Source organism: Notothenia rossii, assembly GCF_949606895.1.
Source record: "Notothenia rossii genome assembly, chromosome: 11".
In the NCBI taxonomy this organism is placed as follows: domain Eukaryota; kingdom Metazoa; phylum Chordata; class Actinopteri; order Perciformes; family Nototheniidae; genus Notothenia; species Notothenia rossii.
This window is the reverse complement of record NC_136910.1, coordinates 15,841,431-15,860,994: the sequence shown is the minus strand read 5'-3', so window position 1 is coordinate 15,860,994 and position 19,564 is coordinate 15,841,431. Positions and strand designations below refer to the sequence as shown.

Below are 19,564 nucleotides of genomic sequence, written 5' to 3'. Positions count from 1 at the left end.
CTTTTACTCCCTTTTAATTCTACAAATGCATGTTAAGTAGCCTACCTTGTTTTAGTGTTATAAATCTCCTCTAAAACTTGCAATTACAAATCTATTTCTTTGTATTTTATTGTTAACACAAAATATACATCTCTAAAATGAAAGTCAATCATTGTTTCATGCCTACTTAATACAAATACTACTTGATTTACTATTTTTGACAGATGAGCAACTGTATCTGCGAAATAATGTCATACAATAAGCCTGAACTAGCGTATTAAACTAAATTGACCTTGTGTAGAGGGTTTTGTGAATAAACATCCTAACTTAGTCTGAGTAAGAAAACGGTTCTAGCAGTCTACTGTTAGCCAAAACAACTAAAGTAAATACAATTCTTGTTCTGCCAAATCATATCGCCAGTACACCTGTGGACAATTTAAACAATGAGAAGCTGTTACTTCAGGGATTAATGCTAAACCGGAAGTGAATCATCTCAATTGTGTCGATGCACCACACCCACTGAACAGAATAATGCGCAGTTGTATTTCATCAAATGTTATATATCAAATAACCCTTTTTAACCCGGTCCTTATGAAGACCTTATTTATTTTCTCCCTTTGTAACCATTTACAGTCAGGCTCCTAGCGCGCTACCTAAAGGGTCCTTCCGTGTAAACGCAACATGTGAAATGTGTTTATAGGTTGGCACTTTGCGTGAATGCGATCATATTTGTCACTTTAAATTTGTCTTTCACGCTTTTACAACTTTTTCCGTTGTAACTTCTTCGAACATGCTGAGACCTGATTGGCTGTGTTGACAAACGCGTGCAAAATGAGCTCTGGTAAGTGTCATAATCGCATACAATTGTTGTGTGATTCACAAAAGCAGTCACCACGTGACCTAATCACAACAGAAATTACATGTGGTTGTATTAGCCTATTAGTAAGGAAATACAGCCTGAAGTAGAAGAGCCTGTACTGTAAGTACTTTTCCTTCAAGGTCAGCCCATATAGCAGTGGTGGAAGAAGTATTCACATTGTACTTAAGGAAAGGTTGCAATATTAGGCTATAGTGTAAAAATACTCTGTTAAAAGTAATGAAAAAGGTGTACTAAAGTGAAATGTTAAATGTGGACACATTTTCTATGTTCTACTTTACAAATCCATTCCACAACAGATTTGATAATTTACCAGGAAATGTTCTAAGCAACATTTCAAAGGATTTTTGGTTCCATCTTTTCAAATGTGCAATGTTGATGTTTGAAATGTGTATACCAACAAAAGTAAAATATCTTACAGTTAGATAAAACATTTGTCAAATTGGCAATTTGAAAATATCACCTTATATTATATTATTGATTTATCATGAAAATGATCAGCAGAGAATTTAGATAAAGTAAATACATTTACATTTAGACATGATCTCAGTGTTGAAGTGTTAGTCTACTTTGTGTTTTGCCATTTTTCCCCTCAGAGTTGTGCCCATTCTGCGGGAAAGCTTACAAAAGGTTGAAGAGTCATCTCCCACATTGTAAGGCAGCAGCAAGCTCCAAAACCCCTCCAACCAAACACGATGTCCTGGGGAATCAGACAACATCGTCTTCTCAGCTCAGTGCAAATGTGTCCAAACCAACAGCAGACTCGACACAGACATTGTCAAAAGAAACAAGTCCACGATCAAAGAAGAGTAATAAGATGTCTCTGGCATCAGCAGCAGAAACAACACAGCCATCGGCCCCGAGTTCTGCGTCACTTCCAACATCAGCTAAGAAGAAGAAACAGAAGCTGTCTGAACAAACAGCCAACTTTCCCTCATCTACAACCAACTCCATTACCTCCCCATTGCAACCTTCCACTATCTCTAAACCCAAAAAGCAGATTCTCCGAGCTTTGATAGAAGCGGAAAAATCCAAACAGGTTTCTAAAGGCCCACTGGAGGGGACTAGATCTGCCTCGGAGGACCTGCCCAAAACTAATCCTGACAAAAACTCAATAAAAGACGGGGCCAAACCCACTAAAGCCAAGAAGTCAAAGACGAAAAAGGCAGCTGCACAATCCTTTTCTACAGCAAAAGATGCCTCTACCTCTCTGGGCTCTAAAGATGTCAGAGACAACGTCTGGGTGGACACTGAAAAGAAAGTGGAGGATTTATCTGAAAATGAGATGTTCTTGAAATCAGAAAGCGGTCACCAGGCCAGGATAACCCTCCAGGGAGTTAGAGCCATTTTAGGCCGAGATAACGTGGCCCGTCAGTCCAGAACCGCAAGCATACTGAGCCAGATTGATACTGCGGATGATCTGAGCAGCAAAATCAGTCTCAGTGCAGTCCCTCTCCCAACAGGGAATAAAGACAGCTGCTTGGTTAAAATTAATACTCTGTCAGACCAGCCACCTTGCACCCCTGCACAACGTACAGAGCTGCAATCAGTTATGAGAATAAGTTCAAAGTCTAAACAATTATCACTAATCCCCCTGCAACAGTTAGTGCTAACCCACCCTGCAGCTCCCCTCTCTAGTGGCCCTCTACCGTGTCAGACGAGCAAGGACACGTCCCCTCCACGTACTGTCGGCATGCATGAGGGGATGAAGGTTCCAGGACTCATCACAATATCATCATCACTCACAAGATTTTCCTGCCCTCTGACGGCACTGAGGTGTGACACGTCGAGAGCTGATGATGGGTTGAAGATGAGGCACGAGGTCAGGAACCAAAACACTGCTGATGGTACTAAAGGTGTGTGTTTGGCAGCTGGGCAAAAGACCTCCACACTACGGACTGAAATTAATCTTAAAGGCATAATTTTCATAATTACAGGGGGTTGTATGAGGTGCATAATATCCATGTTTATGGTGGTTAGTTAGCATTCACTAAAGTCACACAATAACACAAACTATTTAACCAATCAAGGCAGCCGTAGAATAACACCTGTGGTCTGGTGGCTATAAAGAGAGAATAGATACTGTCCTTATTGGCAAGCGATGTTTGACAGCAAGGTAATGCTGTCAAAATATTGTAAATGTAGCGTAAAATCCAACTAATATTGTTATTTTTTCAGATGGCTAAAATAAATGTAGCTTTTGCCCCTTCTAAATGAGTACCATGCTTAGTTTCAGGACCAGTACATCATCTATAGTTAATACATATAGATGAAGTCCCTCATACCACCCACTTCAAAAAACACAAACTATCCCTTCAAAGTGTTCTTGTTTACTTCTACCAAGTTCGATTTTTTTTATATTTTGACAAATGGTTATTTATATTTTGATTATCTTCAGAGTGTATTCATCTGTTTTTCTTATGTCTTAATTGTGTAGGTGCTCTGACAGAGCGGAGTCTTGGACAGGTGAGACTGAGGGAGTTGCCTCAGTGGCTGGCCTACAAAACCCCCAGCCATCCTAAAGATGTAGTGAAAATGGTGCAAGGAGGTGACTAACACACACATCCAACACATACAAATATGTAATGCACATAGAACAGACCAGTAAATGTACTGTGTTTTTTTGGTCTTTTATTTATGTATCTACCCGTATTATACAGAGTGTTTCTTTGAGAAATCTGTCATTTTAAACAAGATAAAAGGCATTTGGTCACCTACACTGAAGAAATGTTCATACGTTGACTTAAATAAATTTATTTTGTAAAAAAAATACAAATAATTGTATAAGGTGAGTTGAAAGCAATAGTATTACGTTTAAATAACAAATAATAGGTTCACTTAATACTATTGTGTTCAACTAACTAATTATCCACTAAACACAATTATGTGGAACCTTTTGACATACTACATTTAATCAATGTTTAATTTTTTCAGTGCACAATCTCCTTTTTAAGAAGGTGTCAGGGAGGTGGTTGTCTGCCAGAAGCAATATTAAACTGACTTTTTATTCACTTTTATGCCAGAATTGAACAGCCCACTTTTATCTTGCTCTTTTATAATTATTTGTTTTTCCTGGATGAAGGATTGTAGTCATTAGACTTCTTGATCTGCAGTTATCAGAGAAACAAACTGACCAAAAGTTATTGGCAGCATCAGGAAAAAATTAATTTTACTACGAAAACTGCTTTATTCAGAATGTGTCCAGCTCACTCACCGGGCATCACTCTTTGTATAAGGTCTGCATGTTTATATCTCCTCTCCTCTTCTGTGCTTCCATCAGGCTGGCAGTGGTATAACAAGAAGTATTTTGAAGTGAAGAAAGGTGGAATAGGTGGCCTGAGCATGTTGTTAGCAGGATACTGTGCTATCAGCTACATCTGGAGTTACTCTCATATAAGTAAGTGTGAAGATTTCTCTCATTGTTGCTTTATGTAATGGGCTACATATATTTTGATATATTTTATCTGAGCTTGTTCATGAATGTTATTTCTTTTTTTCCAGAGCGAGATCGCAGGAGGAAGTACCACTAATGTCAGGGGAGGATGTTAGGACAAGCGTGACTCTGTATAAGAAAACCTCTTCTTTGTTCAGCACTTTTTAGGCATCTATTCTCTTTATAGTAATATAATTAGCCCAGATCCAAACATGTCCACATATTTAATGTATTGAAGCTCACCTAGATAGGAAACTACAAACAGCAGCTAGTTAGCTTAGCATAAAGACTTGAAACACGGACAAACCGCTAGCCTCGCTCTTTCAAATTGCTAATCTACCTACCAGCACTTTTAAAAGCGACCCTGTATTTTGTATCTAATTTGTTTTATCCGTAGAATAACAGTTGTGTGGCTGTATGCCCTTTCCCACCACTCCAGTTGCAGTTGCATTAATGTCCCTCCAAAATGTCCTCATTTTATCGTGTTGGATATTTGTGGGAAATGTGTATAATTAGCGTATGACTTTGTGAGTTATGTCCACAAATGGGTTTTGTAAGGTCACAGTGACCTTTAACCTTTGACCTTCAACTTCTGATCAGTTCCACCTCGAGTCAAAGTGGACGTTTGTGCTAAATTTGAATCTTATTTAACTATTGAACAGAAAGGGAATACGTTATTTATCTAAAATGTATAACTATTCCTTTAGAACTTGAGGGGTAGTAATTCTGACAGTAGCAGTTCATTCAACTTTGCACCTGCATGATTCATATGAAGTGAAAGCTGTGTGCACTGCATCAATTTTATTTATTTACTTGTATATGTATTATTTAAATATATTTTAGTTTGTATCTTGTTTTACTTTGAGAAGGAAAAATGTTCTAAAGAACCACTGAATATTCGTTTTTATTGTGATTGTTTTAGTCCCACTGTTGTTCCAAAGGGCTCCACTAGGTGTCATTGTTGTGTTTTGTTACTAAAACCAAAAGGGCTTGGCAGTCAAATGTTTGCTATGCAGAGTTTTCTTAGCTCCTTTGTGCAGAGGCAATGGGGCTGGGGTCCATGAGGGGATTAAAGGGAACCAAGAGATGTTTTAACTTGATTAAAATCTTGCTATGGCAGTGCAGATTCAGACAAAAATGAACATGTCCTGACTTCAGAATGTGCAGAAAGATCTTATCTAGGCTAACAAATGTGTTTTTCTTTTGGATATGCTTCCCTGTCACATGTTATTATGCATGCTTAGTCTGCCGGTGCCTGTATGTGAACACTCACAGAATAGTAATGGAGGGACGCTGAAGGAGGATCTGGTCGGGACTGCAGCGTATTGTTATTGTATTCAAAATGAATTTATTGTTGATTCTCTTTCCTGCTGTAGTGAACACACATTGGCTACAAATGAAGAAATTACAGTATTTTTGTAACAATTTTTCTCGACTCCACTTCATAGCCAACACAATAAAAAATAATTTCCATTTTGTCATTTACTTTGTTCGTTTTTTTTTTACATTCTTTTTTTTCTCCATACAAAAATTATAAATATGTTGTGTTTCACTTTTCATTTTTGTACAAAACAACAAACTATACAAATCAAGTGAGACAAAACGACAGTGAAAATTAAGGAAGAAAAACATCATTGAACTCATAACGGGAGGAAAAAGCACAGTATGTTTCAACCAGGCCCTCGGACACTGAAGTGCATCCAGATAACATGAACAAGCTCTTACTAACTTTCCCGTAGAGCGCTATAGAGGCACAAAGTCTTGCAGCAGCCACTTAAAGAAGCAAATCTCACATGACTCTTACATGACAGAGATTTCCTTTCAAAGAGGGAGTTTTTTCTCATTGTGAACTGGTAGATATAGGAGAAGGTTGAGGCAGAGATACAGGCTTGCAGCGATGGCCACAGGCACTCAGACACAAAAATAAGAAGACGTTTGTTCTCTTACACCCCCCCCCCCATGCAAAAGGCCTTCAGTCTGCTCCTGTAGCAGATAGGTGACACTATCCAGAGTCAGCGTTTAACCAAGCTTTGGTGCTGTGTCGGTTTGTAAATTACTTTGTCTTGCTTTTACTATAGTGCAGATCTCTGTAGGTTTGCTAAAAAAATGCACTTAAAAAAAAAATACTTGGTCAATATTTCTGACTACAGCATGATAAAATTGAATGATAAATTCAGTTTGGACTATAAAAACTACAAAAAAATAATCAAGACATAACCATTACACACTAGGAGCTTTAGGGGCACAGCTCCAGAGGAAACACTCCAAATCTGTTGTCCCCAGTACAAAGATGTAAAGATCTGACTGGGATTCTGGACAAAGCCACTTTTTCTCCTATTTCGAGTTTTGGTAGCGCTGCTGAGAGGGTAAAAGAGAGGAAATGCTTTAAAACCAACTGGAAAGTGATGGAAACATCCTGTGAGACTGAGTGAACGTGAATAAAGTCAAGAGTATGGTAATCAAACAACCAAAATACATGAAAATATAGTCATAGACCAGTGTGTATGTGTCCAGAGTAACACACACACACACACACACACTGCCATGTCACTGTAAAGCATAGATAGCTGGATATGATCAGTATATAATTATATGCAGAAGGCAGATCAACATACGTACAATCAATGACCCTTCAGGATCATATAAACTAATGACCATATTGTCATCTTCACGAAGCCGGGGAACAACAAACAGTCATCTTTTTTTTAATGTCATTAAAAAAATTAAGAAAAATAGGAAATAAAAAACATAACAAAAAATCATAACGTAACATCTTCCTCAATCTGAGGACTAAACTCCCCCTGACACAAACACGCTGTGAATTATAAAAGTGGTTGAGATCGAGTATTTGTCCTGTGTCTGTGTCGGGGCTTGCATACCTTTAAGGTACAAAAGAAAAAAATGCCAAATAAACTGTGACTTGAGCACAAGAAAAAAAAGCATTGCTGAGTACAGTAACACTACTATACATGTTTATATGGGACTAGTTTGACTGGTTTATAGAGTGATGGAGAGGTTATCCTTGTTGCGGGCAGCTGAAAGCAGGAGAACACATTTTGGTTTTGGTTCCAAATATTCACATTCTAGTTAGCCTAGCGTTATATCAGCAAGCCACATATTCATACAGTTCCTGAAATAAGCAACAGTATGTTTAGTGCAATTTGTCTATGTGATTGTGTCTCTACTGAGCTTACCAAAGGAAATCTACACCTCTGAACCATGAATCTACCTAACACGGTGTAATAAGCATGTATGCATGTTTGTAATGCAGGAACTGAAGCAGTGGATATTTTTGAATAGAGCTCCTTCATGTAAACACTTCAAAATAAAAACCTAGAATTAGGCACAAAGTCGTAATTTTGTCTCTCCTTTTTCAGCATAGGTAGTGGGGGGTGATTAACTGGCACAAAATATTAATAAGGTGTGTGTGAAGAGAGGGACTCTTATATTCAAGTTACTGAAATTGCAGACTCTTAAAATGTAAAAGTAATCAAAACGTTTTCCGGCTGAACCTACATTGCATTGCACACATTCATGGTCATATGAATGCTTTCATGCCTCAAACGCCCCGCCAAAAAATCAACGGGGAATAAAGACAAACTAAATACATGCTACATGGCCGGAGATGGTATCACAAAGAGTAAACCTCTCTTCACACAGATTGTGGGGTGAGTACAACAAATATAACAGGGGAGATTGATACACAGGGGAAAAAACGATACATTAGGGATGATATCAGTCCTAACATTCCAAGATGCTGTTGACTGCCGCCTCGAGAGCAGAGTCTGTGTCGGCATGAGGGGGGGAGGAGAGCTGAGGGGGTAACTGGGGCTGGATCTGCTGCGAGGACAGGTGGTGAGACCCCTCGTAGTGCGTCTGTCCTCTTGATGTCGCTGTGAAAGGTGGGGGGGTACCTTGGGGGTAACTGTTGGCAGCTGGGAGGCTGTTGTTGCTGCTGGGCCCGTAGTGTTGCTGAGATTGCTTCAGTTCCAGGACACTCTTGTTTTCTAAGAGCGGAGGGTGGAGTTTATCTACTGCACCTGGTCCTGCATCTCCACCCCCTCCCGGGTCTCCAGACCCGGGCTTGGAGTCTGTCCTGTGCGGTGGCTCCGTAGAGCCTCTGTCCGACGGATTCAGGCTACAGCTGGACGTTGACTTGGAGGGGGAGGGAACTTGGAATAGTTTGGATTTACTCCCACAACAAAAGTCTTCCAAGAATGTGTCTAGGGGGGAAATAAAGTTATATAAAATTACAGGTGCTCTATAACAAAAAATGGTTTGAAATAGTTCAGACTTCCTGAATCCTAAGTGGTCGAAGTCTAATGTTCTTATACTAATGGCGCATTTCCACTGCAGCGCGTAGAACGGTTTAAGCGTGCCGTGCCAAACCCAGACCATTTTTTGTTGCGTTTCCACTAGGGGTAGTTCCGGCTAACGGGTACTGTTTCACCGTTTTTCTGGCTCTCTGATGGCGCATTTCCACTGCAGGGCCTCGCACGGCTTAGTACGGTATAGTTAGGCCTTGGTAGGCCAGGCTCACTTTATGCTGCGTTTCCATTACAGACTAGTAGCTGGGGCAGTAACTATGGTAACGCAGTGTAGGCGGAGCCGTGAGGTCATCTTCAATGCGAACCACAAAATCAACATCAGCCGTTAGCTGTTGCACTCAGAGCTCACAGCTCCTCATATCTGTTCAGAAACTAGACAAAAGTTAAACAAGTACAACCACAGACTGTCTGTGTCATGGCGAATACAGTCGCTGGTTTATTTATGTCGGTATAGGCCGTTGTTGTGAGTGCTCACAGCTAATGGCTGATGTTGGTTTTGTGTTTCGCATAGAAGATGACGTCACGGCTCCGCCTACACTGCGTTACTATAGTTACTACCCCAGTTCCTAAACTGTAATGGAAACGCAGCATAAAGTGAGCCTGGCCTACCAAGGCCTAACTATACCGTACTAAGCTGTGCGAGGCCCTGCAGTGGAAATGCGCCATAAGACTACTACTTAGTTTAGCTAACTAACAGCCATATAAAGCATTAAGCATATGTGTTAGCCCGGGTCTTCACAAACCTTAGTTGACGTTTAATATTTTGTGACGTCGTTTGACAAACGCTTACGCAAGAACAGTAAGTCCCAAGACTGATGGTTTACCACTGTGTTGTTGGATCTTACAAGAGTGTGTTGATGAGACAGTTCCTGATTTATCTGTCTAAGAAATGCCATATTAGTGTCAGAATGTTTGAAAGATATGTGACTTGTGTGAAATTGGTTCAACTTTTACTTTGGAGAATATGGGAAAAAAGAATTGGTCATATTCTGTGCTCATGTTTATGTCTCTGATTGAATTGAATAGACCTGTCAATATACTCCTAAGGGGGTCGGTCAGTCAGTCAGTGGTGAAAATCATTAATTTCAGTGCACTGTGTCCTTGCTGAACTATCTCTTATAAAATGTTTTTCTGTTGAAAATGATTTGCTTTCTCTTGTTTCTCTTACCTGGATCCACTAGTACCATGCGCTTGTCTTGTGTCAGGTTGCTGCGCTCCTCTTGGTTGAACGTCCTGTCAATCATCACCATTTCTGATGACGGACTGGAACGCTGTAGGGAAAGGAGAGGCAACTTGTGAGCCCTGTGCATGCCACAACATGATACACCTGTTTTTGCAAGCATTTACTTGTGTGTGCCTACCTCCGCTTCCACCATAAGTAGCCGTCTGTATTTGTTAACCATAGCATGAGTCCTCTTCAGCACTTGGGTTGCAACTACTTCAAATTCTTCATCCACTATAAAAGAAAAATAATAATAATTCAGGTACTTTTCATCCGCAAAAGCCACGCCTTGACATGCAATACTTCTGCAGATTTAGGGTGAAGCTAATAAATGCAAGGCTTTACCCTGTGAGAACTCCTCCTGGCTGGGTGGAGTTCCCTGGAACACGTGGTACGGGAGGATTTTCTGCAGTGCATCATCGATTGAATTGAATCGACGCAGATCTATAGTCTGAACTCCAGCATGATCATTCTTCAACTGTTGTAAAATCCTATAGAGACAACAGGGAAAAAAGAAACAGGCTCATTCATTGGCTGAACTACAAGCTATACAAAAACATGGCAATATTTCCCACATAAACAAGTATGTAAATAGTACACAGTAAGTTCTATTCTCACATTTCTCCTCTTGTAAGTGGTGGAAGGGCAGGTCTCTTCTGAGCACTGATCTATTAGGAGAAAGAAAACACATTTTGCAAAACAAATAGGGTGTCAGAAATGAGCATAGTGGAGGCGGCTAAAACAGCATTTCCTGCGATTTTTCGAATAAAAACTTAAAAGATTAATCGATTATCAAAATAATATTTCTGACGCTCGTTGCAGCTCCTGTGCATGATGGGATGAGCGACATACCTGAGAGTTCATATTTGAGTCTTGAGTCATTGTTGTCATGGCTAAAAGAGATAATTGAAAACAATTAAGAAACATTAAGTTTAGCAGATTACATTTTTATATATATATATCATGCATTGACAAAGATTTTTCTGCCTTTGTTACCATGGATGCTGCTGAGCTGCACCTGATTGAGGGCAGGTGATGACGAATTCTAAAAAATAAAAATGAAAGGGATGTCTTTCATATAAGTATTTTCGGGAAACAGATTGTGAATGTGTAAAGAAAAACCACCGGTGATTATACCTGTCTGTAGTCTTCCTGTGTCCCAGTACTGGCTAAAGGTGACAGGGAAGTGAAATTCTGAGTTTGAGTGACCAGAAGGCGCTGAACGTGGCCCCCCTGCACTTGGCCTTGACCGCCGATCCCTGTCGTTGCTGGACCCACCAGAGTCAGCCGCCCGGTAGAGCACGACGTCTGCATGGGGGCTGGGTTCGCACAAGAAACCCCTGTCCATGTTTGAGTTACACCCCCTCCAACCTGACTCCTGCAGACTAATCCCTGGTTCAAAATGAGCTGTCCTCCCTGCTGTGGAGTAAAGTTCTGCCCCTGAACAATCTGCACAGCGTTCTGATTGGTAATCAGGGGGTTTGAGAACTGTCCAGGCTGTAAGTTTGTCTGGGCCTGCGCTTGCTGCTGCTCCAGTGATGGCTGCACTACGATAGAGCCATTGGCTGTGTATTGCCCCCCAGGAGAAGCCATGTTAGCGTTCACTACATTAGCCATGGTGGTGGAAGTGTGCTGAAGACCAAGGCTGTACACAGTCTGAGCCCCGGTTTGGAGGGGTTTAGGCTGGATGGGTCTAACAAGAGTCTGGGTCCCCCCCGGGCCTCTCTGGATGATGATGTTTTGAAGGGGGATGTTTTTGTAAGGTAGGCCCACCTGCCCTTGGGTAGGGGCGAACACCTGCCCCCCTGCTGTGGCCCCCCCTGACGCTACAGGCGCACCGGGCCTCAACACGAGCTGGGGAGATCTCTCCAAGTTGCTCAGAGTCATCACACCACCCCCCGCCCCGAACGAGCCCAACACCTGGATGTGCTGGGCGGAGCCGTTGGGCAGCGGGGACACCCCTTGTAGGAACTGGCCTGTTGGAAAAGCAGCTGTCGCCGTGGTTACAACTCCTCCGCCATAACCCCCCCCAGAAACCAGCTGGGAGGGGAAGGGTACCGGAGCCTGCACCAGAGTGGGGGCGGGCTGGGAGTCCAGTAAGGCCTCCTGAGCCAACGTCTGCTCTGTGATGTCGGCCTCCATAAGGGACTTCTGTAGGATGTCAAAGGGCTGGTCCTCGCTCCCAAGATCCACCCCTCCGGGAGAATTCCCAGGCCCCAATTCATCCTCGATAAATGAAAGGCTACCGGAGAGCTGGAGGCCTGCCCCTGTTGAATCCTCGCCGAAATCTCCCATTGTAGAAGAGCCATCCTTGAGGCCAGAGTTGGAGCCAGCCTGAATGAAGCATTTAGAGAAAATGAAAAGAGAGTTTGCATGTGAGCTGCATACAAGACAGACTTACTTGGAGGTCTTTTTTTATAACCTATACATAAAAGGGTAAACTATTGCATAACCTTTTTTTATGAAGGGTGAACAAATTTGAAGAAAAAAAAATAGTGGTTGTTGGATCAAAGTGCACTTACCGTGTCACTAGAAAAGAAGGACCCATCCGACCCGTAAGCTGCATTTGTTACATCATCCTCCTCAATCTGCAGAAACAGAATACACAGAGTTTAACAGAGGATCAGTGGATCCGTTATGCATCAAAGACAGTGATGTAATTACACTGACAAACATATTAAGGAATGGCTGTGAATACATTATGAAAGAGTCACTCACAGACTTGCTGTTGCTGCCATGGAGATAGTCATTCAAAGCATCCACATCTCTGAAGAATGTGCGGAAGGAAATTCAACATTAGAAACATTTATTTGTATTTACTGTTGTTTAAGGAGTGACAGCATGAACCATTATTTGAATGCCTGAATGGGACATAGGATTACCAACTTCCGTAATTTATCAAAAGTTAACAAATAAGTTGGCAGATACTTGTAGCTTTGATTGTAAAGTGGGAACCTAGTAACAATAACTAACTGTTTAAGCCAAACTTGAGTACAGATAAAAATGTGAGGCCACATTGTGAATGGCATGTTAATGACCAATATTAGTGTCTATTATTTTTATAAAAAGGGTTTTTTACCCTAAAATATCAAGAAGATGGCGATCGTCCTCATCATCCATGACACCTGAAAGAAGAGGAAGGTATATCGAGATAGAAAGGAGCAGGTTAAGAGAGGGCTGATAGGAATTTTAGAGTAGGTAATTCATGACTGCTGGATTCATTGATCATGACAATAAACCTTAATGCACTTAGTTGTTATTCTGAAGTAGGAGCATATATTCTGTTTGTAGTAATGACATCTCACTCACAGATTTCCAGCAGGACGCATGGATTCAGTCATTTAACACCCTTTGTTTTCTGGGCTGCAGGGTGAGAAACTACATTTAGTATTACATAAATAAACGTGTGAGAAGCAGGTTGTGGGAACAATGTAGATGAAATTAAGAAAAATATGGGTTTGTGAAATGTGGGAGTGAGGAGGAAGCCAAATGTGTTATTCAATGCTGTGGTAAATAGGCTATGTATTGTAAGCGAAGGGCAGGATGGCCTTCACCCCCTCCTACAGATGTTTGTCTCACACATTAAACTCCCACCCATTACCCTCCTCTGCTGTCCCACATTGGTTGTCTGCACAGACTGAAAATGGCCATTAGAGTGTAAATAACTCCACCCTGCTGCTCCATTTATACCATGGTTGTTTGAGTTTCTACATAGAAAGAGGTGTTGGCTTTAAGTTGTGAGCCTGCAAAGATATGCAGCGATCTTAGTGCTTCATTATAAAAGAGGGACTGCAAGCCAAATCCATGATCACTAATTTGATGCAGCAGTGAGGGGTAATGAGTGTTTGAATATCTTATGAGGTTACGATTTTTAATTGTATTTAAGAAATGTGGAGCACATGACAAGGGAATGTAGCTATATGTCAGAAAAATAATTTGGTCATTCATCCAACAATGTACTAAGATGATTTGAATTCGTAGTTTTATGTTGTACTCTGTTAAGTCATTGAGAAATACACTCTTATGTTGCTGCGTAGATGAATCTGCAATGCCACAAAATGGCTGTTACCCTGCCATAGGCTGTCCTTACAACAGAGCCACGTTCAGCCTCCATCTTTGGTTCAGGGAGAACAAAGAACGACAGGGCTGCTGTGCAAACTAGGCTCTGCTAACATACTTTTAGAAACCATGAAAACCACTAAAGGCTTCCTCAATCATAGAATATTGTCATTCATTTAATATCCACACTAAATGTGCAACAATTTATTTTTCAGGAGATATGCTACAACATGCAGAGGGGCTCCTGTGTCCATTAAAAGTGGACACAAAGCTCCAAAAACGAGGAAGCAATGACGACCTTTCCCAACAAAAAAGGAAACCAAACGATTAACACAGTGACATTTTATTTCACAAAAAAAGCTCCATATGTGGATTGAGTAGGTCAAATACACTACAAAATAACACTACTCATTTCTGTCATCTATCAGTGTATTTAAACGCAAAGCAGTCGTTAATATACACGTAATCAATGTTAACAATTAAGTGAGCTACTTTTCACAACAGTTAAGCGGTTAGCTTACGTTATTTCATTTCTAAAAAGACGACAGAGCTAAAGTACTTAAGCTGACTTAAAAAATGCGTTTTAAGTAGCCCAAAAGCAAAGGATTTGCAGACATGTAGGCAATTCTGATCAGAGTTGTCGAAAACAAAGTTATATTTTCCGATACTTTGTACAGTTTGTATAATTGAGGGCTTAAAGTCGTAGTCTCCGAAATCCGCATTAGCTTGAATGCTTCGACGCAGACATAGCTAGTCCCTGCTGCAGTCCTGCTACTACTGCTTGTACCGCGGTTGGTTTAGAAAGCCAGCTAATGTACAGCTTGCGAGTTTTATTTCCAAAAATAGACTGAATCGACAAGATGATAATCGCATTCAAGCAGCACAAAACGCCCGTCGTCCAGCCTGTGGCTGGTTGTCGCTGACGTGATCTTTCTTTCTCTGTTGGGGAGGCTTTCATTTGTCCTCAATGTGGCTCATCTGCCAGGATGAAAAACGTCACATTTGTCTCGATATACAGAACCGACGCGTTTCAACCGGGGGATTCTGTAGCAGCCCTTGTTCTGGTCGGGTAGCTCTGCGGACAGGACGCTCCGTAACATTTTAACAACTAACACCGGCCTGGTCTGGCTAGCTAGCCGCGGTGTCGACGACGCCTGTTTTGAAAACGTCGGGTGGATTCGTCGAAAATGCTAGAGGACTAAACCGTGTAAAGCCGTAAACATTTATCCCGATTAGCACAACATAAAGACGACTCAAAGAGGCAAACCCTTTACTCCTGTCTCACTCCTCTTGAAACCCAATATCTCCATTTGGCAACTTTTAATTTGCTCCCCCCCTCCTTCTCCTCCTCCTCCTTCTCCCTCTCCCACTCATATATTTTTCTCACTGTCCCTGTTCTGTCTCAGATAGATTTTTCTCTCCGCTCAAACTCTCTTCCCTCCCTGAAGGAAGGGAGGAAGGAGGTTGTGTGTGTTTTTTCCTTGAAATTTTTATCACAAAATTATAATACACTCAAAGGGAAACTCACCGTCATGAAAAAGCAGTGCCTTGTCAACGGGGTTTCCTCGCCATCACCGCACGGGTTGTTGGGGTAGTGCACAGAACAAGGCAACCAAAAATCATCCTCAGCAGTGTTTACGACTATCAGAAATTTGAATAGGAATTTTATGGAAAAAATAACAACAAATAATTTATAGACATATTTATATATTTACATTAATTATAATAACATGCATCAATGCCATAATGAATAGCGGATACATTTTCTTAGACTTAATCATTACCAACGGTAGAGGGCGGGCCTCTCGTGTGTGTGCCACACCTTAACGTTGCTCAGGTATGACGATATTACTTTGGGGGGAAATGTTTCTTAGTAAGACCTACCTACTAATCTACACATAATAAACTTTGAAAATATAACTTAAATAAAAAGTCAACTTCATACTGTGAACCTTTTTACATTCATAGATAGGGGCCTACTATTTTTATTTTATTCAGATAAAGGCATTTAAATGAATTCTTATTTATTGACATTTTAATGAATTCTTATTTATTGACATTTTTATCATATTCTATTCTATTGGGTAAATATTTGTGTGCGTTTTTGCACTTACAGTATCCTACATTTTATCTTTTAACTTCAATTTCTCTGTCTGGTTTCCATAATACAAACTCTACTTGTCGTACAACATAAGTAAAACAACACAAAGAACATGCTGTAACGTACATGCATCATGTATAAACCCAAAAGCACTATTTATAAGTGATAATAATAGTAAGTAAATTGGTAAAGAAAATAAACAAAACACAGAAAAAATTATTAATTATTTTATTATTGCTATAAATAAAAGGTACATATAATATATAATAAAAAGTAAATAAAGTTGTTATTATCATGGTCCAGATCACTTGCCGCCGTGACAAGTCCCATACAGCAGGTGGCGGTAAGCTCCATTATTGTTCCGCGAAAGTCATGAAGAAGAAAATTCTGTTGTCACTTCCGCAACAACTGACATTGCAACAACATGGAAGCAATGGCTGAACATAGCCAGGAAACGCAGGTTACCGGCGAAAGTGGTGCAGACAAGATACAAGAGCGGCTTCAGAGGCGGCACCAGGCGAGGACAAAGGATGCCGAGCGGAAGAAGGAAGCTCAAGAGAGCCGGTCTGTCGCCGAGGAAAAGAGCGAGTATTTCTGCAGTACTTTCAACGCAGAGCGGGCCTCCATCGAGGAACTGCTGTCCAGCTGTTCCGGAGCGGACCGTGCGGTGGTGACCCAAACACTGGAGGAGGCGACGGTCAAAACGCTGCAGCTGCAGAAGTTTCTGAACGACAGCATGTTGTTTCTCACGCAGTACGAGCTGAGAAGAGCCCAAGATGCTCTGAAGAAACTCCTCACCTCCTCAGCTGACATCAGAGAGGAGGCTCTGCCCAAGAAGAAGTTTGCCTTTCGAGCTCGCAGTAAAGCAACAGATAAGGTCTCTGCACCCCCAGTGACAGACACACCTACAGTTGCTGATAGCACCAAGGTGGATGTAGCTCCTGCAGAGTCTGTGCAGTGCTGCTTCTCCAACATGGAAAATGTGTGTGTGATAAAGACAGCAGAGGAGATCCATAAACAAGACGTGCTGTTGACTCACCTGACTAACTGTAAAGTGCGTCTGTTTGGGTCTCCTAGCACGCTGCACATGACTCACATTGACAACTGTGAGATCCTCTGTGGTCCCGTGTCAAGTTCAGTATTTGTTGATCACTGTAAGAACAGCACTCTGGCCATCCCTTGTCAGCAGCTGCGGACCCACAACACCACAGACACACAGGTGTATCTGCACATCACCAGCCGAGCCATCGTAGAGGACTGTCGTGGGGTTGGCTTTGCCCCGTTTACATTTTCTTATCCCACCCTTGATGAGGACTTCATTGTGTCTGGATTGGACCGGGATCGAAACAACTGGAGCCAGGTGGATGACTTCAACTGGCTCGCTGCAGGAACGCCTTCCCCTAACTGGACTGTCATCCCAGAAGCAGACAGGAAAACCAACTGGGAACTCTAGATTGTAAAGGCCTTAACTTGTTAAAGTAACATGTCAAACAATCAAATGTTTAATTTTCAGCACAAATACACAATGCATCTTGTCTGGGTTATTTCACAGTTGCATGAAGGTTTTCAGTTGGTTGTCAGTTAATACAAAAATAAAAAATGTTTTAAAAGACATTCATGCTTTAGCTTACACTTGTGAAAAAGACTGAAAAACAAAATGCTAAAAAATAGCGTTTAAATGTGTCTTCATAAAGAGAATGCTCGACTCTTCATCCTTAGATTTGATGCCTATTAAAAACATTTTGTTTCCCATGCAGTACGAGCTCATTCGAGCCTATTCAGGTGGTTTGCACTTTTTTTGGTAGATCCCAGCCAATATACCTTGTAGTAAATAGTCTTTCATTTGGAATGCTGGATTTGTCAGCCAATGACTAACAAGAAACATGATAAAACTATTACTATTACAATGTTCAGATTAGTAACTATCGTGGTCGCATTGTTGAAAAGAGATCTCTACCCAAAGAATTACTGAGAGGCTAATAATTAATATTGTGTCAAAGTCTTTGTAGAGTAAACTCCTGTGCTGCTGACTAATCATTAATTGATTAATTTTCTTGTTAATTGTTGTTCATTTACTCAAATAATAATAATAATAACTTTATTTATATAGCACCTAATATTGATATCTGTCCTAAAAGTCAGGCTAGAATTTCCAGGAAATCTTTCAGGAAGATTTTTTAAAAAGGAGCCTCCTGCTGATACGTTCTTACAGATTTCACTGTAGTCATTATAAAAGGCACAATTTCTTTGTCAAAAATAATATTCTGTCGCGAATAGAAATTCCAATATGAAAGTTGTTGTCGTGGAGGGAAAAACATTCTGTTAACGGAGAAACCATTGTCCAAGAATTTACATAATGACAAAGCACATTCAAATGTAGAATACTGTTCTGTTTCCTTGTCATTTTAATAATGATACAAACCTTAAACCTATTGTGTAATACATCTACAGTAACATCCAATATTCATTCAAAAGATTTAAAACCACTCAAACCCTCACGCAAAGAATTAACTTAAAAGCACTCAATGGTACAAAATCCATTTACATTTTTATTATTTAAGGGGGAAAAGGGTGAAGAAGGCCTGGAATGAGCCCCATGTTAAAATGCTGTGCATTAATGCTGCTGGTGACCATCAACCTTGAATGGCAATGGCTCTGATCTACAACTTGCAACAATATCTTGTCTGTACTCTTGAAAAGTAACTGCCATTGAAATGAAACAAAAATAAATCATATTCCTGCTCTACATGTTTGTTTGTTTCTGGTGTTTCCTAATGATACCATAGCCCTCTTACAAAGAAACACACATATTATGAAGTAGATCACAATGCATTTTGTACAATTTAAGCACGACAAAGAGTACAAAAGTTGATGTACATACAGTACAGCATACATCAGTGTATAGAAATAGTCCATATTTCTGTCTGTCCATCTTCTGTGGCAACATTTGGGAACACTACACAAACAGATACAGAAGGACGATATTGAAAAATAAAACTAATAATTGTAAATAAATAATAATTCACAAATCCTATATTTTTTTACAACACTTATCGTCATATTTCTTCATTATAGTTTACATGATTAATTACATGCTTAAGAGCAGGACTTGTTACGGTTCACTTAAAATCCACATCTGTATAAGATACATCAAAAATAATTCTGAAATTAAAAGATGATAATACAAAGACAGACTAAGACGAGACAAAACAAGACAGGAAGGTGACATTATGAAATTGCAAAGGGGCTGTGGGTTGAATTTGGCCCATTGTTGTAGCGTTGAGAGGAAAAAGAAAGTGGAAAGTTTGGTTTCAAATTTGCATAGCATGTTTAATACAAAGGGAAACTTCTTCATTGTAATCTTGATTAATTGAAGACAGGAAAAACAGCATTATTTTAATAACCATAAATGTAGTTATAAAAACAGTTAAAAATACAGATAAGGCCTGGAATAAAAATCGAATTAGAGAGGCAGCTTTGCCATCAATACTTATAACGGAATTTTGCAGCAACAAAAACAATTCAGCTTGTGCAATAAGCAATGGGGTGGAGTACAGTATGAAGG

The 19,564-nt window shown here is 40.4% G+C and overlaps 3 protein-coding genes and 1 long non-coding RNA gene across 5 annotated transcripts; 3 read left to right on the top strand and 1 right to left on the bottom strand.

Annotated features, from left to right (window-relative positions):
• Positions 1–543: 543 nt before the first annotated feature.
• On the top strand, positions 544–5,774 carry LOC307025140 (uncharacterized protein). Its single transcript, XM_079659740.1, has 5 exons — positions 544–820; positions 1,453–2,712; positions 3,294–3,404; positions 4,137–4,253; positions 4,358–5,774. Exons 1-5 carry the CDS (start codon positions 811–813, stop codon positions 4,384–4,386), a joined length of 1,527 nt encoding a protein of 508 aa, XP_079515866.1. The 5' UTR covers positions 544–810; the 3' UTR covers positions 4,387–5,774.
• On the bottom strand, positions 5,613–15,845 carry bicral (BICRA like chromatin remodeling complex associated protein). 2 transcript variants are annotated; one of them, XM_079659738.1, is made up of 13 exons: positions 15,427–15,845; positions 13,149–13,202; positions 12,919–12,964; positions 12,558–12,606; positions 12,362–12,427; positions 10,977–12,173; positions 10,836–10,884; positions 10,692–10,732; positions 10,458–10,507; positions 10,185–10,330; positions 9,979–10,073; positions 9,786–9,888; positions 5,613–8,512 (listed from the first exon to the last, which is right to left on the bottom strand). In XM_079659738.1, the coding sequence occupies exons 3-13, from the start codon at positions 12,957–12,959 to the stop codon at positions 8,031–8,033; spliced, it is 2,319 nt and encodes a 772-aa protein (XP_079515864.1). In that variant the 5' UTR covers positions 12,960–12,964; positions 13,149–13,202; positions 15,427–15,845; the 3' UTR covers positions 5,613–8,030. The 2 variants fall into 2 exon arrangements, with proteins under 2 accessions (XP_079515864.1, XP_079515865.1); XM_079659739.1 differs by lacking the exon at positions 15,427–15,845 and adding an exon at positions 13,909–14,118.
• On the top strand, positions 13,152–14,876 carry LOC307025142. The gene is made up of 2 exons (XR_013804079.1): positions 13,152–13,673; positions 14,114–14,876. It is a non-coding gene; the product is annotated as an uncharacterized lncRNA (long non-coding RNA).
• A 450-nt stretch (positions 15,846–16,295) lies between the features above and the next one.
• On the top strand, positions 16,296–18,745 carry tbcc (tubulin folding cofactor C). Its single transcript, XM_079659741.1, has one exon. It carries the CDS (start codon positions 16,424–16,426, stop codon positions 17,450–17,452), a length of 1,029 nt encoding a protein of 342 aa, XP_079515867.1. The 5' UTR covers positions 16,296–16,423; the 3' UTR covers positions 17,453–18,745.
• Positions 18,746–19,564: the final 819 nt, after the last annotated feature.